The 27,555-nt window shown below is 42.8% G+C and overlaps 2 protein-coding genes across 7 annotated transcripts in view; one reads left to right on the plus strand and one right to left on the minus strand.

Annotated features, from left to right (window-relative positions):
- Nucleotides 1-16,712, plus strand: part of LOC307042836 (multimerin-2-like) — a 30,572-nt gene extending 13,860 nt beyond the window's left edge. Inside the window, 8 exon segments of the mRNA XM_079686998.1 lie at nucleotides 2,278-2,778; nucleotides 8,138-8,526; nucleotides 8,914-9,126; nucleotides 10,218-10,679; nucleotides 12,589-12,904; nucleotides 13,976-14,416; nucleotides 14,784-15,019; nucleotides 15,021-16,712. Coding sequence (XP_079543124.1) covers nucleotides 2,278-2,778; nucleotides 8,138-8,526; nucleotides 8,914-9,126; nucleotides 10,218-10,679; nucleotides 12,589-12,904; nucleotides 13,976-14,416; nucleotides 14,784-15,019; nucleotides 15,021-15,206 — 2,744 coding nt within the window. The 3' untranslated portion in view covers nucleotides 15,207-16,712.
- Nucleotides 16,713-18,712: 2,000 nt separating this feature from the next.
- LOC307042835 (ubiquitin carboxyl-terminal hydrolase 54-like) overlaps nucleotides 18,713-27,555 on the minus strand; it is a 45,192-nt gene continuing 36,349 nt past the window's right edge. For 3 of the 6 annotated variants that reach the window (XM_079686993.1, XM_079686994.1, XM_079686992.1), the window contains exons 18-22: nucleotides 26,271-27,007; nucleotides 26,025-26,119; nucleotides 25,547-25,645; nucleotides 23,557-23,809; nucleotides 18,720-23,267 (exon numbers count right to left, since the gene is read on the minus strand). In XM_079686993.1, coding sequence (XP_079543119.1) covers nucleotides 22,768-23,267; nucleotides 23,557-23,809; nucleotides 25,547-25,645; nucleotides 26,025-26,119; nucleotides 26,271-27,007 — 1,684 coding nt within the window. In that variant the 3' untranslated portion in view covers nucleotides 18,720-22,767. Of the gene's footprint in view, nucleotides 23,268-23,556; nucleotides 23,810-25,546; nucleotides 25,646-26,024; nucleotides 26,120-26,270; nucleotides 27,008-27,555 lie in introns of all 6 variants that reach the window. The other 3 variants (XM_079686997.1, XM_079686995.1, XM_079686996.1) reach the window with 3 other exon arrangements.

Consider the following 27,555-nt stretch of genomic DNA (forward strand, 5'->3'; position numbering starts at 1 on the left):
TTCATGTTTTTGGAAAGAAATCAGACTAAAATAGACCTTTGGCCTTTGGAGGCTTTATTTAACAAAGAAAGAGAAACAAAGAGGACACACACACACACACACACACACACACACACACACACACACACACACACACACACACACACACACACACACACACACACACACACACACACACTCACACACACACACACACACACACACACACACACACACACACACACACACACACACACACACACACACACACACACACACACACACACACACTCACCCCTCGGCATGGTCCGCTCCCACCACGCCCCCGATTGAGCCGACTTCCTGCGAGATGAAGTCAACGTAATAAAATCCTCAGCCCGGCAGAAACAGGCTGGACACAATAACAGGAACACCTTCAAATACAAACGCATAACACACACACTGAATGAACACACACTACAACATGTACACACACTACAACATGTACACACACTACAACATGTACAAACACTGCACACTTTTGTTCTATAAATACTTCAACTTATTTACTTGTAACTTTATCACTTTTTTTGTATATGACATATTTTTTACTCCAAATAGAGACTTTTTTCTCTGATTATGATGACAGTTTTTCACTCTACAGTTCAGTGCAAATACTTACTGATGAGTTTCTAAAAAGAAAATGGTGTTGTTTTTGCTGCTCATTTGTTGCATTTTTTGCTGTCAAAAATGTATTATTCAAAACATGAAAGTAAGAAAAGTATGAAATAAAGTTGAAGGACTGAGAAAACTTGAAGCGGCTGTTTGAATGTATACCAGAAAAATGTATGTGGAAAAAAAATATGACGAATAAATATAATATATATGCACCAAAAACACCATAAAATACAACTAAAAATCTGTACCGACTGTTGTGTGACGGCAAATGCTACGACTGCAAGGCATTGTGGGGCAGCATTTTCTCCTCTCCTTTCGGTAAGGGAGGTCCAGTGGTTCCTAAGCTAAAGGAGGTTATAAAGTACATTTGAAACCTCCTTTCCTATCATCTAGAGAATTCGAACGGCACTTATCATGGCTGCCAATGAGGGACTTCCGGGTCATTTCACTCGGTTAGGAAGGTTCCTAGGCTAAATGGACTATTCGACTTAAGCCCATGTGTGTGAAGAAGCAGGAAATAAAAAGGAACTCACCTTGTGGTATAACCGGCAAGAGAGAAAGCCTTTGAGCTCCATACTGTTTCAGAAATAATCCTTGATAATCTATGATATGGCGTTTCATCACCGCAGTATTTAGTTTAGACAGTAGCTGCCGGGTCCCGCATGAGCTCATAAAGCTTTATACCCCAAATCAGCCCTTTTGAAACAGGAAGTGAAATACAGAGATATGAGGCATGGCTAGAATCTGTTTGGTATTTTGAGCAAAACACGTCATAGACATGTTTTTAATATTTTTTGTATATATCTGAGACCTATGCTATTGCCTAAAAATAGCATGATAGGTGACCTTTAAAATAGCAATTTTAACATTTATAAGAATAGCTAACTCATATCAATCGATAATCATAGGTGATAGTTCGCGTAGTGTCTCCTCTTCACATCCTGAGCCCCAGCTTCACTCTTCTTTGTTGGGAAGCAGTTTCCGGAGTCAGCTGAACGTGATGGAGGAAGCAGTTTGATGACTGTGCAGGACGTCCTCCTGCAGACTCTGTTCCTGCTGTCGCTCTCTCTCAGAGTACACAATGAACTCAGAAAATCCCCAAATACATCAAACCCCAACCTCCCGTCCCCCCCCGTCCCCCGTCCCCGTCTCACTCTCTACCCGTCTGTCCCACTTCCTGTCTCTCAGTTTCAGCATGGACACAGTCAAACGAATGCGCTTTATCATACTGTATCCTGTAGGATCAATATTGCTTTTCATATCTATTATAGATTTTTGGAATACTCATTGTGTCTGTTTACCTGCAGTTAAGAAGTATTCAGATCAAATACTGCAGGAAATACTCTGGCACAGTTAATGTCCTGTATTCAAAATAATATATAAAGTATATAAGATCAGAAACATTTAGATAAAGTATCAAAGGTATGCACATTTCCCAGGTTTATATTTTATTTAATTATATACGTTTATTAAAGTACTGTTTTCATCGTTTATGGTGGTTTTGTACATATCATTTTAGAAATGTTCATTTATTTAATCTTTATTCCAATATATCATGAATCTTCAATTTTTTCATTCCCAGTTTTTATCTTTTGTATTTTTCATTTTTAGATTCTGACTGGTTCTGATTTCCTTCCTAAGGTGTGCAGGCTCGGCTCCAGCAGCAGCGCAGCGACCCAAATCGGGAACAGAACGACTACCAGGACCCCCCGGTTCACCTCAATCACCAGGATCACCGGGAAAACCAGAATCACCAGGACCACCAAAAGAAGGAAGAATACCAGTATCATCAGGACAACCGGGAAAACGAGAAAGACAAGGACCTCCAGGACCTCCAGGACCTCCAGGACCTCCAGGACCTCCAAAACCTGTATGACAAACAGGACCAACAGACCAACAGCACCAGGTCCCCCCCGCTGGACCAGGACCAGGACTACCAAAAGCAGGATGAACACCAGAATTATCAGGAAGACTCGGAAAACCAGAAAGTCCAGGACCTCCAGGACCTGTATGACAAACAGGAACAACAGACCGACAGCACCACGCCCCCCCCACTGGACCCGGACCAGAACCACACCTCACCCCCCACCGCAGACCCAAATTACCTCCACCATCACAGGGAGACGGAACACTCCCGTCCTGGTGAGTGTTTTTGAACGGATTGGTTAAAATTACATTGAATTGTATTGAAATACATTTTTCTTTTTTTATTAAAGTTTTTATTTATGAACATACATGGTACATAGCACACATGGTACAGCATACAGAAAGAGGAAGGTCAGGCTACCAAACATGTTAGTTAAAGGTCCCATGTCATGGCCATTTCTACTGATCATAATTCCATTGTTGAGGTCTACTAGAATAGATTTAAATTGTGCAATTTTCCAAACTCACATTGGTTTCTCATACAGCATCTCTGTGAAGTATGTGTATTCACTCTTTGTCCTAAACGGCTTGTTGGAGCTCCTGCCCCCCCCCCCCCCCCCCCCCTGTGAGCCCAGTGGCCGTCTGTGAGACAGCGAGACACAGCGAAACCCAGCCCGAAACACACACACCCGCAGCCTGGCTGGGAGTTTGTGTGTGTGCCCATGCTGAGTTCCGCGGTGTCTCGCTGTCTCGCCGACCCCGTGTCCCGCTCCTCGCAGCAGCGAGCCTCGCAACGTCCCGCCGAGTGTGTGTGTGTGAAGAAGTCCGCAGATTGTTCAAAACGTAACGGCTCCGCAGATTGGTCCAAATTGACCAATCCGCAGAGCCTTACGAGATGTCCGCGTTACGTTTTTTTACGTTACCTTACGTTACGTCACTATACCTGAAATACGTCACTATACCCAAGGAGTAAACAATGGAAAAAGAGAAATGTCCAACGAGGCGTTCTGGGGCAGCATAGACAGGTCTTCTCTGTGTTAGAGTTTTACTCCCTACAGGGTGTACTTTGAGGGTTTGTGACTCTGCAGACCGTTTACATGCAGAAAAACCTTCATAACACACAAGGGGACGGGTGATAACCAGAAAAGCATGACATGGGACCTTTAAGTGTTCCTGGTTAAAAGAAAACAGGAAAATACAAAGGTGTACAATTACCAATCAGACACTACAGCAATCATAACATAATAACAACAAATGATGCTTGATTAGAATAATTGTACAAAGGCCCTTTTGTGAGAGTCCTACAGTCAGGCTACTAGTTAGAGGTCAGGTATTCCACAAAGTAATCCCAACTTCCTAGAACCACAGGTCTTCTACCCCTCATTCTTGCCAACATAACCTCATATGATGCTGTTTCACTCCTCAAAGCCTTCCATTCATTAAATGCTGGGCTTGTGGATGCTTTCCAGTGAGGAAATACACTTTCTAACAAAACATGAGTTTATTCATTTCATAAAATAATCATCTCATGCATTATACACTCATTAGTGAATGATTGATAATAACCTAAATATATAATATATACTAGTTTAACAGTGACAGCCTGGGGTATTTAATACTTTAAATACATTATTATATATATAAATACATACTGATACTGCAGTACTTCCTCCATATCTGACAATGTAGTGTGTTGTCTTTCTATGTCGTCACTCCTCGGCTCCAGGAGGTCACACAGACACACACTTCCTTCAGAGGATATCCTGTGTGTGTGTGTGTGTGTGTGTGTGTGTGTGTGTGTGTGTGTGTGTGTGTGTGTGTGTGTGTGTGTGTGTGTGTGTGTGTGTGTGTGTGTGTGTGTGTGTGTGTGTGTGTGTGTGTGTGTGTGTGTGTGTGTGTGTGTGTGTGTGTGTGTGACGTAATACACATTTTGGTTGGGTTACATAAAGTGGCATCTTAAAGTTACACACACACACACACACACACACACACACACACACACACACACACACACACACACACACACACACACACACACACACACACACACACACACACACACACACACACACACACACACACACACACACACACACACACACACACACACACACACACACACACACACACACACACACACATCCGTCCGGTATGAGCCTTGTTTGGGGATTGGTCTGCTCTGATGTTCCCACAATGCCCAGTTTTCTCTCTGACCTGTGACCTCACTCTCACCATCCAACATTACATCATCCTTAAAGGAAAATATTGCAGATTTAGTTTTTATTTTAACAGCTCAATCTGTCCCTCAAAGTCAGTTTTCTAGATTTAGGTATTTTCTATAAATGCATCATTGTGCTCTTAAAGGGATAGTTTGAATGTTTCCACGTTAAAAATGGATTTACAAAACGCTATATTTTGATTTTTTTTTCACCAACTTCATTGACAAAAACAGCAATTTTACCTCACAGATTTGCAGGAGATGCTGGTTCATTGCTGCCTCAATCAGTTATATAGATGATGTTATTTTGTGGCTTTGAAGAGATCATAAAGTGTGAGAATATTGTGTTCCGTTGTTTAAAAAAAAAATGTTTATAAAAGGCAATATTTAGTCTATTTCTCCACCAAACTACATTGACGAAATCAGTAATGTTTACGTTGCAGGACACAGGAGTTGCTAATGTATCACTGACTCAACAAGTTAGTTTGTTTGTGCTTTTGTGTGACTGGTGGTTTAAACAGTTAGTTCAGATTTACCGAATTCACACAATAACCCAAACTAACTAACCGGTTGGTGGAGCGATACAACTCCTGTCTATCTTCAAGTTAAAATGATTGTTATTGTCAATGGAGTCTGGTGGCTTTGAAACGAAAATAGAATTGGAAAGGTTTGTCTGATAGCAATGTTAAGTGGTGAAAATATTCTAAAAATAGTGCACATTATTAGGTGCCTAAAATAGGCCCACAGCAGTGCATTGCTTTCCTTCCTGCTGGTAATACACTGATATGGAGAAAGACCTCATTCAACCTCACCTAAAAACACCCGAAGTCTCCTTTTAGTGGACAAACCAGGCGAGGGTCACTGAGGTTTCCCGTCTCCTCCACTGTTTGTTGTCTCTGTTTCCCCACGTGTCTCATTAAAGTATCGTCTTACCTTTTTTAAATCGTGGCATTTACAACAAAACGCCAGAAGAAGAAAACAGAGCCACAGTTGTGAAGCACACGTCATTCTGTCAGAGCAGGAAGTGGACTGTGCTTCGGCTCCGTAAATCACACTGACAGTCATTAGATAGAAACACTGCCAGCTGACCAGGGTCTGTCGGATTTCAAAACACGCACACACACACACACACACACACACACACACACACACACACACACACACACACACACACACACACACACACACACACACACACACACACACACACACACACACACCTACTGACTTGGAATGTCCTGTTTCAGTGTGGCCTCACTGTACTGCTACCTTTGACCCCTCCAGACCCTGCAGCATGTGGTAGGGTTTGGTGTGTCGTAATGAAAACAGGTTGTGATGAAAGTGTGTGTGTGTGTGTGTGTGTGTGTGTGTGTGTGTGTGTGTGTGTGTGTGTGTGTGTGTGTGTGTGTGTGTGTGTGTGTGTGTGTGTGTGTGTGTGTGTGTGTGTGTGTGTGTGTGTGTGTGTGTGTGTGTGTGTGTGTGTGTGTGTGTGTGTGTGTGTGTCTGGACTGTGTCTCCAGAGTGACAGCAGTGACCTGAGGCAAATACACACTTTTGTTAGTTTTTCTGTACCGGTGGGGACCCCTGAGTTCCATGATACATTCCTGACCCCGTCCAAATCTGTCTGAAAATGCAAAAGTGACAAGTGAGAAAAGAAATCTGGTGATTTCACTTTGATCTGAATAGTTTTTGAACAGGTTGCCTGCATTTCTTTTCCAGTTTATGATGTATTTATTGAAAAAGGTTTTGCCCGAAGAATTCTTCTAAGTTTGTCTTGTTTTGTCATCTGTGGAAACAAGGTAATATTTTCACATACCATATCTCACTTACATAAAGTATATGTATGTCCACTTAGGGGGCATGCAATAAAATGTAATATGGATCCTTTTTGTTTTTCAGAACATGGGTTAGTGCTGCACGTTAGCCTCTTGTGGCCAAAATGTGTATTACAACCACAAAAACATAAAAAGATAATTTCACCTGACACAGAAAAATTGTTACTAAAAGAAAAACAATAAATTATCCTTTTTACCAACCTATTTTACATGTGAAAAAAACGGGGGATAAAACTATCAAACTTGGAAAATTGGTCAACAACACAGTCATTGTTTTGTCCTTATTTGCCTCTCAGGGTTTTTGTATGACTTTGTTTTGGGTTTTTTGTTGGGAGTATGCCTCCGGGTAGTCCAACCCTCTCTCCTGGACAAACAGAAATGAATGTATCTAATATCTGACTGTCTGTCCTGATGGAAACTCATCAAATTCAGTGTTTTTGGAAACCTTGGTGTTGTTTTAGTGTTTCCCAGGCGGAGGGCTGTGCTGTGTTTATATTCCCGGTTAGGAAAGCCTTTTTAGAGCCACAAACTACGGGTCCCGGGAGAGCCATGAATCAGCAGGGAGTGTGTGAGGATTAGTTTAGTTTTTTTGTGAGTGTGGGTGTGTGTATACAAATCAGAATTAGAAATACATTATTCATCAAGTTTCAAGGAGTAATCCTAATATGGTGACTTTACATGTAGACCTTGTCAAACACAAATACAGCAAGCTAAATGCATGCATGTGTCTGGGGACTGGTGAAAACTGGGGAGGAAGTTTATTTAGGAAATTATTGGACAAAAAACTTTATTGGCTTTTTAGCAAATTGTAATTTGAGTGGTTCCCCAGAGCAGGGCTGTGTTTAGGACAAACTAAATTAAGAACAGGTCGTAGGAAGTAAAAGTTAAGAGCATGAGTAAGAGAACTTTTTTAAATCTATAATAATCTTTCAATAGTTAATCCCCTGCTCTCCGGCTTTGTATGGTTGATGTATGCAGAATACCGGGGAACAGACTAATGTAACAAGGTACAAAAAGATTATTTAGAGCAGTTCAAAAATAAATAACTGGCAAAAAATGTCGAAAAATTCAGAGTACAATAGGTCAGAAGTCCAAGATAGAAATCAAATGGACTTGTTCCAGGAACAACAGGACGCAAACAGAAATCCAGAGAACTAAGGTTGTAATGAACTACAAACCAGTGACCTATAAGGCAGGCACGCTCACTTATAATATAATAAGTAAAGGTAACCACGGTCCATTCATAGTATTTTTGTCTGCAGTAGATTTCTTTCATGGAATACTTTTTGAATATTTATTTATATATATTTGGAGAGCCAGAAACTTCCGATACCTGCTTGCTGAACATATTCCAAGTAAAGAAAACCAAACAAAAACCAGAAAGAGAAAATAGCGTAAGAGAAGGAAAGTGGTTAAAAGACACATCAGAGAAATCAGCAGAAGAAGAGAGAAAATAGTAAACACTGAATGGAACACGGTAACGGTGTTGCAGTGAAAAAAGACTGGTTGATGGAAAATAAGTAACTATCCGTGTAATTAGCATGATGAAATATGTATTCATTAGTTTTTATTCTGGTTGTAGATGAGCTGGATGCCCCCTCCACCCCCCAAATAGTGGCGCTGATCCTGTCCCAGCTGCAGCCGCTCCTCCAGGGCTTCAACCGCTCCCTGGAGCTTCTGACCCGGCAGGTGGGGGACCTGGCCCGGGACGTGGCCCAGCTGAAGAGCCTCCCTCTGCGGGACGAGATACTGGCGGAGCCCCAAGATAACCCTGGGCTGGACGAGGCCACCGAGCAACGCCTGGAGGCCAAACTGGAGGATCACATCAGGGAGGTCCAGAGGCAGTTAGAGGACCAGCGGAGCCACATGGAGCACAGTCTGCACTCCCAGAATGCAATGCTGCACTACAACCTCACCAACTTTAAGACGGACATCGACATGAAATTGAAGCGAAACCAGAAGATGCTGCAGGTCAGTGTACCCCAGCGACAGCTCCAAGCTGAATGAAGGCTATATTTATTGCCAAATAAGATATTCACTTAGAACAGTGGTTCCCAACCTTTGTAGATTATTTACAACTTTTGAATCCACATAAACACACCGGCTTACTTTGAGCATGTGTTTTAAACAGTTTAATCCCTTTGTTTATTGTTTCCACTTGTGCCGTCCTTTAATTTCTTCATACATCGGGCATACAAATGAATGAATCCTGAGTCCAATAACCATCAAAGTCACTCCAATAGTGCTCCTTAATTACGCTTTCATCCTCCTTTAACAAAATACTTCACATTCATCCAGGTTGTCACAGTAGTTGTAGCATTTTTGAGACTTTTAAACTTTAATTACCTCTGATCTCAGGTCAGCCTACAGGCCATGAACGCCACCCTGACGGAGCTGAAGCTGGACCAGGACCTGGACCAGGACCTGTACCAGGACCTAGACCAGGATCAGGATCTCCCCCCTCCTCCCTCCATGTCTACCCGCCGCCCACTGATGCAGTCCTCAGACACGGCAGCGCTCTGGGAGGCCGTCGAGCGTCTGGACAACATGGTGGTCAACAACACGGTGAAGGTAAGTCGCGGCAATGCATGATGGGAAATGTAAAACAAATCTTACTATTTGAAGAAGCGAAGACTCCAACCAACTATTAATTGTGAGCGTCAGAAAATGGAAGTCATAGAAAATATTTCCCAAATCAGTAGATGGTGACAGTAAAAAACAGCAGAACGGATATAAAAGTGACAAAATTACTTAGAATAAAGGATTTCAAGATTACCTGACATCAATACACACAATGTGCACAATATCTGTTATCTATTTTTATTACTGCAGAATTGTATTCCATATTTTATTTCATTTTTATTCCATTCTATTTCTATGGAAATACAGCTATATTCGACTATATTCTTTATTATTTTAAATGTTTTTTAATGTTATTTTTTTTGTATGCACCATGACATCAAGTCAAATTCCTCGTACGTGTAAACCTAACTGTTAATAAACAGAGAAGGCAAAAGAACACACATCCTTCACTAAAGTAGAAGTACTGACTAAACTTCTTTAGTCAAGTAAAAGTAAAGGAGTATGGACTTCGAAATGTACTTCAGTAAAAAGTACCCATAACTAGCAGCTGTTTTAAAGAGTACCTGACCTTCCTTTATATTAATAGAACAATAATGTCATTGTTAGCTAATGAATGTTTCCATGGTGACCAACGGCAACATGACAACGTTTTCATTGGTCCCTCTTCTTTAGAGAAGACCAGGAAATGATGGATACACGGATCGTGTTCAAATCAATAGGCACGCAATGACTCTAAATAATAATGATCACGCCACCAAACACACATTCAGACTAAAGGAACCAGCCTGTTTGGAAAATGTGAGAAGTAGAAAGTACAGGTATTTGTGTTCAACATGTAAGAAGTAGAAAGTACAGGTATTTGTGTTCAACATGTAAGAAGTAGAAAGTACAGGTATTTGGGTTCAATATGTAAGAAGTAGAAAGTAAAAAGTCGTCAGAAAAATAAGTAATGGAGTAAAGTACTGATACCAGAAAAATGTGCTTGAGAACAGTAACAAAGGAGCATATTTGTACTACATTACTTCCCACCTCTGCTGCTAATTACCTGTTTCTGATTTTGATTAAATGTTTGTCTGTAGGTTGTGGGGCTGCTTGAGGAAGTGGAGGCCGCCTCGGGGGGCATACAGCAGCTGTGGCGCAAAAACAAGCATCTGGAGACGCTCATCAACCAGACAGCTCGCGACGGGCAGGTTAAGTTCATGATGACGGGTCTGGAGGTGGAGGCGGCGCAAGAGACGGTGCTGCGGCGGGTCGGGGAGATGGAGGGAAACCTCAGCCTGCAGGGGGCAAGGCTGCAGGAGAATATCGTGGACGTGGACTACCTATTCGAAGAATACAACAAACAGAACGCCACCACGGGCTGTGACTGCACAGGGCTGGAGGACGCAGTGCGCCGCCTGCAGAGGGGCGTGGCTAATGTGACAGAGCTGGCCAATGAGAACAGAGTAGCCCTGGATGAGGAGGAGGAGGAGGAGGGTGATGGGCAGTGGTGGGGGGACTGGGGGCCGGCGGTAGAGGCGCTGCAGCATGGGCTCCAACAGGTAGGACAAATCAATTCCTTTAAAGGTCACCTATTAGGAAACATCCACTTTTTCATGGATTTTCTACATCAACATGTGTCCCCTCTGTGTAAAGAGACTCTGAAAGTTTCTGGAGAAAATATTCTGATCCATTTCTATAAAAACCTGTCTGAAAATGAGCTGATCAGATTTTGGCCACTTTATGATGTCATAACGATGTTTTGGCTTGTGTAACCATTAGCCAATCAGCAACCAAGGTAACCCCCCCCCCTCCCCCTTATCACCTGAATCTCCTCCTAGAGCACCATTAGGCGCATTCACACCGTAGTACTTTTCCCACAAAGGTTCATCAGAACTTAGTTCACGAGAACTCTTTAATTCTCATGAACTAAGTACAGATAGCGTTCACACCGGAATAAGCAACCCAGTCTCACAAAAAAACGTGTAATAAATACGTTGGTCCACAACGTAGGACGTAGTATTTCTACAAAAACGCCTCTGAAATTGTAGGATCCCTACGTTTTTTTTCACCATTCATTCCAATGGCTGGCGTCTATGTCACGTGATCTTCAAATTTCTCCCTGCAGAAAAAAAAAACATGGCCAAACTTCGTTTTATTCTCGGTGGAAAATGCCTATTTTAAAGTTAGTTTTTATTGCTACCCCCTTCCCCGTCAATTTATAGTGTTGGTCCACAGCGCAAATGTATTAGTTTAACAAAATCTGCATCTAAAATTGTGGCATAGATACGTTATTTTCCCCTGTGCAATTCCAGTCTCACATCTCACATCACATCGTCATAAACAAATACCGGAAACAGACCGAATTTAAAAAAAAAAAATAATAATACTTTATTCCGACTGTTTGCTTTTCTCTTTGAAAGTCATCACATAACGGCATTGTAATACACGGTTCGGCTGCATTAAATATTACATATCTGCCGTAGTTCTCTATTTATAGAGCCCTGGTGAGAAGTAGAAGCTGCTGGGACTCCCAGCAGCTTCTACTGAAGCCTTCCGAGTAAATCGCCAGAACGCCGACACCTCCTCATCTCCACCGATCCCATGTTTTATTTTGTGTTGCCATAAGTTAGTCTCTCTGCGTTTGTGCGCTGGGCTAATGCTAATGCTAATAATGCTAATGCGAGGATAATAAAATGGCAGCTTCACAAAACTTTTTCTGAGTTTTACGGGGCGTGGTTTGCAATCCGCCCAGCCAATCAGAAATAGGAACCTTTTCCTCCCACGAAAGTACATGCTCTCTAACAGGGACTGAAAAGGGGGTAAAAAGGTTCTCGTTAACTAATTTTAGTTCCGGCTCTTTTTGGTGTGAACGCGACATTTCGGAACTATATCGGAACTAAAGTGGGAAAGTAACTATTGTGTTCTTTTTAACCAAATATCTCTCAGAGGGGCGTGGGGAGCACTTTTTTTGGCTTTTGTAACCATTAGCCAATCACCAATCAAGGTAACCCGCCCCCCCCCCCCCCCCCCCCCCTTATCACCTGAATCTCCCCCTAAAGCACCATTGTGTTCTTTTTAACCAAATCTCTCTCAGAGGGGCGTGGGGAGGGGCTCCTTATTTTCATCTAAAGTAACAGACAGAGAATCAGCACTCTGGAAACAGGGCTGAAACAGAGGGGATTATGGGTAATGCTGCAATGATCTGTTTGGTGTTTCAGCCAATCAGAGACAGTTTCTGTGTATATCTGAGACCTATAATATATTGATGACAAACAGTATAATAGGGGACCTTTAAATTATTATTATATCTTTTTTTGATTGTTAGTTTTCCATTATTAGTACAAACAACCAGGGTTTGAATCTGACCTCCGAACAGAATTGATTTTGTTCTCCTTTCAATTTAACTGTCTGCAAAATGGGCAAAAACTATAAAGTACATGAAAAATGTATCTGTCTCTGTTGCTGCAGGTGAAGGAGTCCATGTCCTCGGAGCAGATCCACAGCCGGGCCCTGGAGGTGAGCGTGACCCAGATCAGGAGCTTGTTGACGGAGACGCAGACGGAGGTGTCCGCGCTGCAGAAGGAGGACGAGCGGCTGGACGAGGAGCAGCAGCGTCTCTCCGCCTCCTTCAAGTCTTTGCTGACGGACGCCATCAGACACAGCGACGTCCTGGAGCTCCTGCTGGGAGAAGAGGTGATGGAGTTCCTGGAGTGGCCCGTCCAGGACCAGGAGGCACATTCAATCCCATTCTTGAAGGAGCAGCTGGAAGGGAGGAGCAAACGAGGTGGGAGGGTTTAATCAAGGGCAGTAAAGGAAGTCTTTACCGACTAAACATCATTTATGCATCAATAACAACAAACATACTGATTGAGCTTAAAGAGGCCCTATTATGCTTTTTGTGGTGTTCCCTTTCCTGTAGTGTAGAGGGAGTATGTTTCCTTGTCATATAAACATAGTGCAGTAGAAAGTAGTTAAACAGAAGTGTAAAGAAGCAGAAGATGGAAATATCAAAGTAAAGTAAAGTACCATGAGTTTCAGCATTTGGGGATTATTTATTTCTTAGATCGCAGCAGGCTGATTCTTGAGGACGTCTCTTTGCTCTTAAAGGTCACCTATTATGCAAAATCCTCTTCTTCATGTCTCTTCTACATCAACATGTATCCCCTCTTCTCCATGTCTCTTCTACATCAACATGTGTCCCCTCTTCTCCATGTCTCTTCTACATCAACATGTGTCCCCTCTGTGGAAAGAGACTCTGAAAGTTTCAGGAACAAAGATTCTCTCTCTTTTTGTCCTGATCCATTTTTATAAAAACCTTTCTGAAAATGAGCTGATCAGATTTTGGCCCACTTTATGTCATCACTTTTTTTGGCTTGTGTAACCATTAGCCAATCACCAATCAAGGTAACCCGCCCCCCCCCCCCCCCCCTTATCACCTGAATCTCCCCCTAAAGCACCATTGTGTTCTTTTTAACCAAATCTCTCTCAGAGGGGCGTGGGGAGGGGCTCCTTATTTTCATCTAAAGTAACAGACAGAGAATCAGCACTTTTGAAACAGGGCTGAAACGGAGGGGATTATGGGTAATGCTGCAATGATCTGTTTGGTGTTTCAGCCAATCAGAGACAGGTTCTGTATATATCTGAGACCTGTGATATATTGATGAAAAACAGTATAATAGGGGGCCTTTAAAACACATCGCCTTATCTCCTCTCTTATCGTGGTTGTCTTGTGTCTCTCCATGTATCACTGTGTGAGGTACTAAGACGCTAGGAAAAAAGTGAAGGAAAAGTGGATGCACGTTAAGCAACATGGGATGCAGCTTTGGACTCATGTATTTGTCTCTTCTGCTCCCAGGAATGGTTTCCGATCAGCCTTCATCCTCCTCATCCTCCTCATCCTCCTCACACCCCCTCGCTGACATGAGGAGTAGCAGCTCAGGATCTGCAGCCCGCGAGCGTCAGCAGCTCCTCCTGCAGCCCGGGGGGGACGGGGGAGACCTGTGGAAGCTGGAGCAGAGGGTGGAAGAGCTGGGGTTAAAGCTGCTCAGCCTGCAGGAGGAAAGGGAGGCGCCCCCCGCTGGTGTGGAGGCCAAACTGCAGGCGGAGGTGCAGTGGCTGAGGAGAGGCCTGGAGGAGCACCTGAAGGTCTTCAAGAACGTGTTCAGTAACGCTGATGTGTTGATGAGCTCCGACGCATCGCTGCAGCTCGACCAGCTGTGGCATCTGCTGAAGGAGAAACAGGGGAGGAAGGAGAGGAAGAGGGGAGGACGCGAGAGGAGCAGGAGGGAGGACTCAGGTGAGAGGAGGAGACATAACATCATAATATAGTCGGTAGAACAAAGTCAGTATCAAAAGTCTTAATATTGAATGTCATAAATATAAAAAAATGAAGGTATTCTCCCATAAAAGATCTGTCAGTATGAGTATTTCTTGCATCAGATCTATGTAGCAAGATGGTGACGATGGCTGCCGTGTCTTTGGCTCCTCTCCAACTTTTTCGTATTATGTCAGTGTTTTTTTAATTTTACCATATTTTATTTTATTTACTTGCACTATTTTTTATCTGTTTTATTGACGCACTGTTGGAGGAGGAGCCTGTGACCTCAGATTTTCATTGTCATAACTACACTGTAGTTTCTCTTGTTGTATTTAATTTAAACCAGGCTCCGTCTCCTCTCCAGTTGTGGCCCCGGGCCCCTCCAGTCTCTCGGGGGCCTCCCTGCTGATCGTGGCCGGATCTCCTCGCAGCGTTTCCAGCGTCCTCGTGTTTGAAACGTCCTTAAACCGCGATCAGGTTTACTCTGACAGCGGTGTCTTCACGGCTCCTCTGAGCGGGGTCTACCTGTTCTCCCTCACCCTGGACCTGAGGCCTGGACCCACACAAGTGATGCTGAGGAGGGGGGGGGGCCGGGGGGGTGCCGATGCCCCTCCGTCGACGAGGGGGGGGCACAGAGGGGCCCGTCACCGGTGCGGTGGTCCTGCCGCTGAGGAGGGGGGAGGAGGTGAGGCTGGAGATAAAAGAAGGATCGTTGAGGGAGTCAAGGGATACCGTGTTCAACGTGCTGCTGCTGCACCAAACCACATGAGGGCGCTGTGGGCAAAACAGACTTTTTAAAATCGATTTTATAGTGCAAAATGAGATTAAATTGCAAAATGTCCAAAACATCACATTTAAATAGGGGTTAATACAGTACAAAAACAACTTAAAGGTCCCCTATTATACGGTTTTTCCTCAGTATATTATAGGTCTCAGATATATAAACCTGTCTCTGAAGTGTTTGACTCCAAACACCAAACAGATCATTGCAGCATTACCCATAATCCCCTCTGTTTCAGCCCTGTTTCCAAAGTGCTGATTCTCTGTCTGTTACTTTAGGGGGGTGGGGTTACCTTGGTTGGTGATTGGCTAATGGTTACAAAAGCCAAAAAAAACGTTATGACATCATAAAGTGGCCAAAATCTGATCAGCTCATTTTCAGACAGGTTTTTATATAAATGGATCAGGACAAAAAGACAGAGAATATTTTTTCATGAAACTTTCCGAGTCTCTTTCCACAGAGGGGGGACATGTTGATGTAGAAGAGACATGAAGAAGAGGGGACACATGTTGATGTAGAAGAGACAGAAGAGGGGATACAGGTTGATGTAGAAGAGACATGAAGAAGAGGATTTTGCATAATAGGTGACCTTTAAAGTGTGTACCCGAAAACAGTTTCGTCATGTATTGAAGTAATTTTGCGGCACTTCACCACTTGAGTGCGCTGGGGACCAAAGACACTTTTTTTTTTACACTTTATTGTACAAGATTCAAATACCAAACCTTTAAGGCAACATTGATCAAACAATCATGTGGGAATGAGTAAAAAATCCCTAATACGAGTCAGCAATTTAGCACTTCCTGTTTCCCCATCTCGAAGTAAATGGTTTCTGGTTATAAGATCTGATGTTTTCTACGACTAGACGTCATCACGCTCAACATTAGTTGCCCTTAGCTTAGTGGTGGTGACGTGAAGTCATGTGACCTTGCTGTAGTACCTTTATAACCTAACGTTAGCTTTTTACTTCAAAAATCATAAAGTGGGGTTAATATGTGGAGCTTATCCTGCTGAACATCTTATTTTCTGTGATAATCCAAAATCTACATTGTGGAGGGAACCAATGTGGATTCAAGAGGTGTAATATTTTTTTTAACTTTGTACAGAGCCAGGCTATCTGCTTACAGTCTTTATGCTAAGCTAGGCTAACGTCCTGACTCTGGTTGAGTCTGCAGTGTCATTTTAACCTGAAGTCCAGATTAATATATTGACCTTCATTAGTCTGACCATAGATCAGCTGCTGCCTCAGAAAGGTTAAACATGTCTGTAAAAGCAATCATATCCTGTCTCTAAAGGGAATCTTTAATTTACATAAAGAATATATTTGTGTGTAATGTTTGTAAAGTACCACTATAATAAGGTAAAGAAAATTCACAGAGCGGTATATATATATTTATATAAAGGAACAGCTGATGTTTGTGATGAATATGTGTGTTTTTTTAATGATAAAGCATTCTTTCTAAACTGTGTAACTTAATAAAAAGGTTTTATCTACAATGTTTGTTGGATCCATGATACAAAGAGATACAAAAAGACTGCCTGGCCACATGCAGAGGGAAAACATCTAAATGATCACTATATATTCATTGTATAGATAGAATGTAATGTAGGGTGGTCCTTAGTGCCATGTACATTTTCGAATTCATTTATTGTAAGCTGCAACCACCGGAATTCGTTATGATAAACTCTCCTGGTGAGTTGTATTCAAATTCCAACAACATTTACCCCTCCCTCATCAACCTTGAAGTTTAGCCGTTTAGTTGCAACTGAGGCTAAACTTCAAGGTCGATGAGGAAGGGGTAAATGTTGTTGGAGGAAGTTAAAAAGAGACCATGTAGTCCCGGAAAAGTTCAAATGGTGTACTTTAATGAAGTAACGCGGTTTTGAAACAGACAGAGCAAATCACACAGCACAGCGCCATGTTGGGAAGAACAGAGACCGAGGCTGCAGTCGAATAGCCCATTTAGCTTAGGAACCTTCCTAACCGAGTGAAATGACCCGGAAGTCCTTCAGTGGCAGCCATGATAAGTGCCGTTCGAGTTCTCTAGAATGATAGGAAAGGAGGTTTCAAACTTCCTTTATAACCTCCTTTAGCTTAGGAACCACTGGACCTCCCTTACCGAAAGGAGAGGAGAAAATACTGCCCCACAGCATTTGACGTCACACAACAGTCGGCCGTTCACGGACAAAAACGATTATGACGGAGAAATTATATCATGAAAGTTACGGTGCTTATTAAGCATTTTAAAACGTATATGGTAAGTTGCCAAAGTGCTTTTTTTTTTAACGTTCATCAGTATTATAATCAAAAAGAGAAATATGAACGTTAGTTTTTACTGAAATGATCAAATAAAGTCAACATTTCACTGAGCTGTGTGGGGTTTGTTCAACTTTTAAAAGATGTTTGAATGGTGATATAGATGTTGAAGACCAACGTTTTTAATAAATACATTTGTATTGATTTTAAGATATTTTCATAGTTCATACAATCATACGTATTGGGATCATTTGTATTAATGTGGACTGGAGGGAGAGGGTGATGAGCATACGTTTCACTTTTTTATTTCAATTCCAACTTTGGTCATGAAGAATATGTTTCTCTTGTTCATAAAGCATAAAGCAACAGCATCAGAGCACGGTCGGTGCAGTCTCTAGATGAGTCCGTCGTTCTTATTATACATCCATGTTGTAGTCCGCTGTATAGAAAACTGTAGTTTCCATAGTTTCCCCACAGCAGCAGACGCACAAAATGACGTCCGCTGGCGCATCATAAACACGTCGGATAGTGAAAGTGCATTCGGATTCTCTAAAGTACCGCAGTCTCTTCTCCTAAATCAGGGGTGTCAAACTCAAGGCCCGGGGGCCAAATCCGGCCCGTGACTTCATTTTCTGTGGCCCCACAAGAGCTCTGAAATAATATAATACGTTTCTTATTCCTTTTTTGAAATGCCACTTCAAGGTTCTTTATTTAGTCATACGAACATAGCTACACTGTAGTCATGACGATGAAAATCTTAGGTCACAGGCTTCTCCAACAGTGCAACACAATAACACAGATAAACAGAAAAATATAGTGCAAGTAAATACATAAAGGAAAATAGTTTACAAAGTGAAATAGTGCAATAAGAGTCTATATGCAAGTTATTGGAATGATATATTGGGTAAATAGATAAATAATTACTAAGTAGCAGATGAATGTTATGGATGTTGTTTCAACAGTTCAGGTGTTTAACATGTGACATTATCACTGAAGAGACTTGCAATTATTTGCCCCAGACTTCTGCTTTCAGACGTAGATAATTACGAAATGATTACCCTATCTGATAATAATCCAATTCAAAGGCAATAATATCATATAATACATTATTTTATTTATGTATTCTTACATAGTCTTAAAGTTACAACCGGCCCTTTGAGTGCAGCCATAAGGCTGATGTGGCCCGCGATTAAATTGAGTTTGACACCCCTGTCCTAAATCCTTTTGAATTCTCCTATCCACTATCCCTTAACCCTGTGACGTTTCACTCAGAGGTCAAGGAATAGGAGATAGGGTTAGAATTTAGGAGCTGATTTTTGGATTATCCGAACGCAACCATGCTCTCCGGTACAGGTTAGCTCTGAGTGTTAGCGATGCTAATGTAAACACCGACCATATTTAGGAGCTGATTTTTAAACTATCCGAACGCAACCCGATTCTACGCTGCGGCCGGTGTCGTGTCAGGTGGGCGTGTCGTGTAGTGTCGTTTAGTGTACTGTACTTTCCGCGGCCACAGCTAAACCCTTGTCATTCTACGTGGACCGAGCCTATGGCCGTTTCCTGGCTCCTCCTCTCATTGGCGGCTTCGACTATAGGGGCTCCCTCCACTCGTTCTTCTGTGTCTGATATCGCGTAAATAAGAGGATTTAGACGTTGTGTTTTCATTGTATAGCTCCACACGCCTTTTCTCCTCGTATTCTCATTCATCCATTTTTATTTAACGCATTTTAACGGTTGAAATCATTGATAACGCGAAGCCGGAAGTGACGTCATGTAAACAACGGGGATGTCTTTCTATAAAGCTTTTCAAAATAAAACTGTATATTCATTTAACACTCAGCAATAATGTTAGCCACAAGCTAATGCTAATCAGAAATGAAGTATTTTCAGAATAAAACACTTTTAAGTTTACAGTATATGTTAATCTAAATTGCGCCATATAAATATTGATTTTAATTTCTTACAGGGTTGGAGCTTAGACTTTCCGACTTTAAATTTTAAGGACCACCCTAATGTAAAGTCATAAATATGTAAATATAATAAAGGGATGTGATGCTGTGACATACTTCAACAAAAAAATAAAAAGACACTTTTGCTTTTGAAACATTTTAATCATCTCTGTTCATTCTACAGTGTAGAAAAATAAGCATCAAAAATATACCAAAAACAATTAAAATCTGGCAAAGCAAAAATAAAAAGTCACAAAAAAACAACTTTAAGTTTAAACATGGTGAAAAAATAACTTCATTACTTAAATTTAAATGAACTGATGAAGTTTGATTTTATTTAGAAAATATGTATCCATTATTCAGTTAACCGAGGAATAATTAGTTAGGTTCTTTTGCAATATTAATATTTGTAGTAACCTGCAGAATAACAGCAGGTCAAAGGATTGTGTGTTTGACTTCACATCAGACTTGGGTGCGTTTGTTTTATCTAACCTGGGCACCATGCGGGTGGGGTTGGATGTAGTTACTAAAACAGCATCCTAGTGTTCCTTCCTTAATCTATGAAACAGATTTAAAGTTTACCGAGCACATCTCAGAAACGTAAACGAGGAGTCTCTCCCTGAACAACAGCAACAGCAACAAGCAGTGAAACAAATCTACCGTCACTTCTGAAGTGCACTAAGTTAGAGTTCAACTAAAAAAGATCTGCATATATCGTCGTTACAATGAGTGTACACCAAAGTCTCTCAAGGCTATAATAAAACATCATGCTAAATATTAGCTGTCAAAATAAAAGCTTTTAGTTTATTAATCTCTAACAGCCTCAGGTACAGTATAAGAAGGCGACTACCTTTAGAAAATTAGATTATAGTAGGAGAGTATATAGAAGTAGAATACTTTCATCTATGCACGACTCAGTCTCACAAGCCTACAAAAATAAATAGAGGAATATAAGTAGAGTAGATTTATATTTCTGAGACACAAACGGCAGGTAGAGACGCAGCTTTTCTACTTCCCGTCGTCAGAATATGACAAAAACAGACATCCATATTCAACTCAAACTGTTTTCACCGTCATAGAGAGGCGATGTCCCTCCCTTTCCGGCCATGGGACCTTATTTCGGAAAAAGTATGTATTGAAGTCAATAAGGTGAGAAAGATTATCTTTCGATCCCGTTTAAATTGTGCCACGAATTACACATATGATGTTTGTTCATTTAAAAGATAATTTTGCAAGTCAAAACATTTTAAATGTGTCGTAAAAATGTGAAGTAACACTTTTTTTTGTGTGAAACCGCTCAATGAACTACATCTCCCGTCTCGCACCACACACCAAGACGGCCGTCACGTTGGCACATTTCACTTCTTTCTCTCAGAATGAGGCGAAAAGTATTAAAAGAGGTGAAAATCACTGCAAGTCTGGGCATGTTGAGAGCTGTACATACACACAAGGGGAGTTAGTCGGTTCGTAAGAGCCAGCATGCGGGACCGGGATTCTGGGATTTGTAGTCTTTCTAGTTGCGTATTTTTCATAGTCTTATATTTCAACAGTTTTACGACAAACTGACTTCTCTTTTACATGGAAATTATTTGTTAAGATTGACAAACATCATATGTGTAATTCGTGGTACAATTCAAACAGGATCGAAAGATACGTTTTCTCTCGCATTGACTTCAATACATAATTTTTTTTGGGTCAGAAGTAGATGGGCGAGACTTCGCCTCTCTATACTGCCGGCTGTTTACGATTTAGGTTAAAAAAAAAAAAATCAATCGATTGTGAACGAAAGGGAGGGGTAACATTTCAAAGATTCACATTTTTGGATAAAAAAAAAATCATGATAAAAACATTTATATTCTGAGATTAAAGGGATCAATTTATTTATTCTTTAAAGTTGGGGTAGGTAATTTTGGAGAAACCAGCTCGAGTGCGGTAGAATTTGAAAATACACAGCCGGAACAAATCTACCACTTCCTTACAGAGCCCCTCCTCCAACACACAGGAACGCGCACATGACCAATGAGGGCACGAGATAAGTTTGTGCACAGATGGAAGGCTGACAGGCAGGTAGGCCATCCAGTTATTTTAGCCGGGCCGGCTCAGATGATTGGTCGTGCTTTTTACAGCGCTACGGCTTCCAGTGATGACATTTTGTTATGGATTTTTTGTCAAAGCACTTCAGATATTCATTGCTATCGGGATGTTAAGAGAATTCCATGGAATATAACAAAAAGTGTATCTCGAGACGGTTTCTCAAACTTACCTACCCCACCTTTAAGTAGTAAGAGAGTTAAGGAGAAAATACAATTACATGTTTTATGAATATCTATTAAATTAAAGTGGTTAATTTCTGTATGACCTTAAGAGAATATATAAATGTATTTCTTGTAAATTGTTCATCTTTAATCTCCATTAAAAATAACCCCTACTTGAATAAAATAACTAAAAATTAATGCTCAAAATAGTGTTGAGTGTGTTTCACTGTTAAATAAACCTGTTGATTAAGACTGACTAGCAGCAGATAAAGGTTAATATCGGAGCCTGTTTGTGAATATAGACGTGTTTTTTTGTCACATTTTGATGAAACGATATCAGACAGCAGCTGCGTCTCCTCGTTCTCCTGGTTTGTATCACGGTGCTTTCTCTTGAGTAGAAATCTAAATGTGCTTTTATCCAGCAGACATTCGTATTCTGTGTGTCTAGGAGATCAAACCACAAAAATGTCTGGGGTTTGGTGAGAAGGGGGGGGACACTTTGTGAAGTTTGTGGCAGATTTCTGCTCTGAGGGTGATGGGCAGCGATGGATTCAAAGAAACATTGGCACATTTTAAAAATAAAATCTTGATGGGTTTGAGTTCTGCAGGTATGAGTCTTAAAACCAGGAAATGTGTTCTGCACACCTGGTTCCCTCGTGTTGAATAAAATGGGATCTTTTTAATGGTTATTGGTTAGAAATAAGCTCTGTGGTTAACACAAGCTGAAGACATATCAACGTTGAGTTTTAACAACATAAAATACGTCAGTAAATGTCCCACCGTTGTTGCTGACTGCTAAACGTCATCAAGCCTTTAGCTTAGCAGTGGTGATGTCATGTCAACGTTAAAATCAAAATGGTGTTATAACGTGGAGTTTATCCTGCTGAACGAAACCTGTCAGTATCATAATTGTTTGTCACGGAGCTTATTTTCTGCCATATTCCAAAAATCCAATGAAAAAAAAATCCCGTTTCTTTTTATAGAGGGAACCATGGAGATGCTACCTTCCGGGTCAGACTACTGAAAAACCTGCAGAACTTTACGTGACACAGGCATTTAGTTGGGAGTGTCTGAAGGCGGGGGTTTCCGGATCACCTGACGGGGCGAAAGCGAGCCACGTAGGCGCCGCACGACAGGCAGTAGGGACGCGGCGGCTCTGCGGGGAACTGCTGACAGAGCGAGCAGAGTGGGGGGGGGGCCCGGCGAGGCTGTGGTGGGGGGGGCAGGTGGTGTCGGGCAGCGCGGGGGTCCCAGGAGGAGGAGCTGACAGTCCGAAAGTTGGGTTGGAGGCGCCAGTCGGTGTCGGGGGGGACGTCGAGACGCATCGGCTGGGAAGGGGCGGAGCTCGAGTTAGACGTTAGGTGGCCGTTGGTGGGAGGGGGGGCTGAGCGGTGGGGGCGGGACAGGGTTGCGTAGAGACTGTGGGGGGGGGCAGGGGTGGGTCTGGAGAGGGAGGAGGTGTTGCAGGAGGAGAGAGGAGGGGGGAGGCGAGGGGCTCGGGGCAGCGTGCCGTAACTCAGAGCGTGACCTGAGAGAGATGAACGCCCGTCAGACACAGCCAGAAACTGCTGCTGGAGGGGGGGGCCGCCACCTGAGGGGAAAGAGGGGGGGGGGGGGTAGAGTTAGTTGAGGTAATAGGAAAACAAATATTACACAAAGCCGAATGTCTGATAACTATTCATTGACAGACAGTTTCTCCTCGACCAATCAGAAATGATTTAACAGTCACATGACCTGAAGCTTATGAAAAACAAAATCTGAAAACGTTTAAATAAAGTTATATTTATTTGGTGGTTAGTTTGAGCTTTTTTATTATGAGGTGGTTGTTATGGAGGAGGTGCGTGGAGGAGGTGCGTGGAGGCGGAGGGCCTGCATGTTACCTGAGTGTCCCCAGGAGGAGGGGCCCGAGCTGGGGGGCCGTGATCTCTGCAGGGGGGGGTGCTGTGGAGGAGGTGCAGGAGCTGAGGGGCCGAGGTGTCGGGGGGGATGGTGGTGGTGTTGGAGGAGGAGGTGGTGGGAGGGATCTGTAGTGAAGGAGGAGGGAGTGTGCAGGGAGGAGGAGGAGCTGGGGCGGCGGGGGAGGGAGGAGGAAGAGTAGGAGTGTTTGAGGGTCGGCCTGGACACAGAGGGCTCCTTTAGGGGGAGGAAGAGGAGGAGGAGGAGAGAATGGATGGAGGAGGTACCAAATCAAAACAAGTCAACATGATGAATGAAAAACAGGAGAAATGACAAAAATAAAATCTGACGAAAACTTGTATCTCCAAAGATGCAAGTTTTTCTAGAAATAAAAAAACGGTGAAGGTGAGTTTTGATTTTTTTATACGTTTTAGATCTGTGCTTTTAACCGGATGAAGGGTGTTATTAATGGACGTCTGGACATTAAGTCATACTTCTAGAAAGATGTGGATATTCTCAGAGAATATTGATATTTAAATTTGACTTTTATTTATAGCTTACTGCAATGAAAAGCTCTGTTCATTTTCTACAGCGTTTGTTATTATACGTTTAATCAGAATATTTGAGGTGTCTTAAATCTTAAGTACATCTCTCACACAACCTCTCTAAACTGTGTTCATTAAAGAAGCAGCAAGGGGTTTCTCTCTTCATGTCAGAGTGTGAATCATTGATGAGGATCGATGACTGCAGGTTCTCCGTGTTTTCACTTTAATCCTCCTCGAGAGTTTCACCGTCTGATATCTGCAGTCAGACCTCAGCGAGCGCCGGGTTAAAAGCTTAGTGGAAGAACTAAACCACTGATAAAAGTTTAATGAGCTGCCCGAGGCGAATCCTGAGGGCTGGAAACCGGCGTACAGCTTGTTAGGTGTCACACAGGAGCGTTTGACTGGAGCAGAGAACACGGGGAGCAGGAAACAGATTTAATACTTCCAGAAAATGGAGTGTGTGAGGAATAAAAAGCAGCTTTTCTACATCTCTATTTATACAACAGGCAGCTTTCACTTGAACTATAAGATGTCTCACCTCTGACTTCATGTGTTTACACAGGTGCAAATAGCTGATAGAATTGTGTTATATATAAAAACTCTATTCTAATATACACACTTTGCTCTGACTTTAAGCTTTTATTACTAAACAGCAGACAGGAGTTCATTCTAAAATTAGCTCCTCGATGTTCTGAATCCAGAAAGAGCAGTGAATGAAATTGTGGGATATACTTTTTTGTGAACTTGTCTTGTCAACTCATCTAACGCAGCGTCCACACGGCGGCGTGCGTTGAAGCTTGCTGGTGGGCGTGTCTGAAACTCGACCAACAACCAATCACATGAATCTCCTGCTCCGGACACACAATCACGCGGTTTGATTGGCTACGGCTTGTACTGACATATGATTTGATTGGCTGACTCTTCCGTCGAAGCTTCAAAAGTAGAACATTGCTCTACTTTTGAAGCAAGCAACGCGAGTAAAGCAAGCAACGGAACCACGATGCAGTTCGGCAAAGCGTGACGTCACCCCTATCAAAGGGAACGGGCAGAAGCTTCAACGCACGCCGCCGTGTGGACGGGCCGTTACTGTTGTTGTGTCTGTTATATGTTTTTGTGGACTGTACTAAAAAAGACAAATAATACATTTATTACAGTTCGAGGAACTTCTTATAATTTCCTTGGACATTTCCATTAATACATTTTCATAACCACAAGAAAACTGTCATCCTATAAAACTGAACATGTGTTTTATGAAACAGTTGTGTTGTTATCGTTATTGATCATTACTATCAAGTAGTAGAAACTGAGTGTCTCTGAACCAGGCTGCAGTTACATTATACAAACACATGGTGGCAGCAGGACGTCACATATTTGTTTCTGCATATTTTTCTTTAAAAACCTTTTTGTAATATGTGTGTGTTTGACTCACGCAGCTGTTTTGGGGTCGTGACCCGGCGACGGTGCCACTCAGGCTGCGTGTGATGCGCCGAAGGTTCGATGCGCTGTAGCTCTCGTCTTCACCTGCCGGCTGCACGGAGGCCAAAGGTAAATAGGGAATTTTTAAAACAGAATTTAAAACATTCTTTAAGCTTAAGGTATCAAAACTGCATAAATATAGCTACTCAAAAACCATGAAAATGACAACCAAAAAGCAGGGAATAAAACCCCATGTTAAATATTCTTCCTTGTCAAAATCTGACACACACACACACACACACACACACACACACACACACACACACACACACACACACACACACACACACACACACACACACACACACACACACACACACACACACACACACACACACACACACACACACACACACACACACACACACACACACACACACACACACACACACACACACACACACACACACACACACACACACACACAGTACCTTATGAGTTGCAGCCGGGGATCTGTAGGCGTATCTCTCAATCTCAGCTGTCGGTGTTTTGGATCGTCCTGATCCTGACAGCATTCTTCTCACACCTACACAAAAACACATTATTATACTCGTTATAAATACAGATGCAGGACTAACAGTAGAAGCAGTGTTGTGCGATAGCGACACTACGAGTTAAATGTTAAAGCTTCACACACCCACTTTAAATCAGCTGTACTTCTTCTCATTGTTTCCTACCTGAATGGTTGTCGGTTGGCTGAGGGCTGAGTCTTCTGCTGCCCCGGTGCATGCTGGGAGCCATCAGACTGGCCTGGTACAGCGAGTCCAGCTCCGACAGCTCCTCGTCTCCCGCTGATGCATTCTGGGAGCCGTAGTATCTATTGACATTCTCTGCCCATCGCTCTACAGGCAGGGTCGCAGTGTAGTCCTGGCTGGGGGGAGGTGGGGGGACGTTGGAGGGGAAGTCAGGTGGCGAGTAAAGGGACGAGCTGATTGGAGGAGAATCGACGACATCGCAGGGGGGTAAGCAGGACCAGATCCTGGTGGGGGGGGAGGGGGGGGGAGCATGGATCGGGGCCTGGTGATAAAACGATGGCCCCTTAATCAGACACCTGTCGTGAGTACCGACAGGTGAAGGGGGAGGGGCCTGTGCTTGGGTCCGCTGGGTGGGAAGCTCCACCTCCTCAGGCCGAGGGGGCGGAGCCACATTTCCCAGGTGGACGGATCTGGTTTTGGCGAGGGGTTTCCCAAAGAGAGAGCAGGGGTCTGCAGTCCCTTGTTCCTCGATGGATGTAGTGCAGGGGTCTGCAGTCCCTCGTTCCTCGATGGATGTAGTGCTGGACACGAGGTCCAACATCGGGCTCTCCTTGGGGGGGAGGGGCTTAACAAGGCAGGGAGGCGGAGCCTGTTGGTCCAGACGGGCAGCTGATTGGTCGCTTTCAGTCAGAAGTATTTGGAGCGGGAGAGGCTTTTCACTGCAGAGGGATAGAAAAATCGGGCGGTTTGATTTTGTTTATTTCATTTATAACATCTGTATATTGTAACTTAAGTATTCACAGTAATATACTTTAAACAATGGCAGATTGCAAATATAAATGAATAAATGTTTGGCAATACAACATGTCACTGGGACACTGAGGAAGTGCGCATGTGAGTTGGCCTGCAGTATGTTTGGAACAGATGGTGTCATTCGAGAGCTCCGGCTGGTTGTGTGTGTGTGTGTGTGTGTGTGTGTGTGTGTGTGTGTGTGTGTGTGTGTGTGTGTGTGTGTGTGTGTGTGTGTGTGTGTGTGTGTGTGTGTGTGTGTGTGTGTGTGTGTGTGTGTGTGTGTGTGTGTGTGTGTGTGTGTGTGTGTGTGTGTGTGTGTGTGTGTGTGTGTGTGTGTGTGTGTGTGTCTTGACAATCTCCCACCATTGCACAAACTCTTAATAACGACCGAATAAACTCTATGGTCCTGATAGTGCCCCCTACAGGCCGCCACGTTCATATAGTGCTGCAGGGATGATATAATTCTGTAGAACCA

This window comes from Notothenia rossii (genome assembly GCF_949606895.1).
Source record: "Notothenia rossii genome assembly, chromosome: 6".
NCBI classification, from domain to species: domain Eukaryota; kingdom Metazoa; phylum Chordata; class Actinopteri; order Perciformes; family Nototheniidae; genus Notothenia; species Notothenia rossii.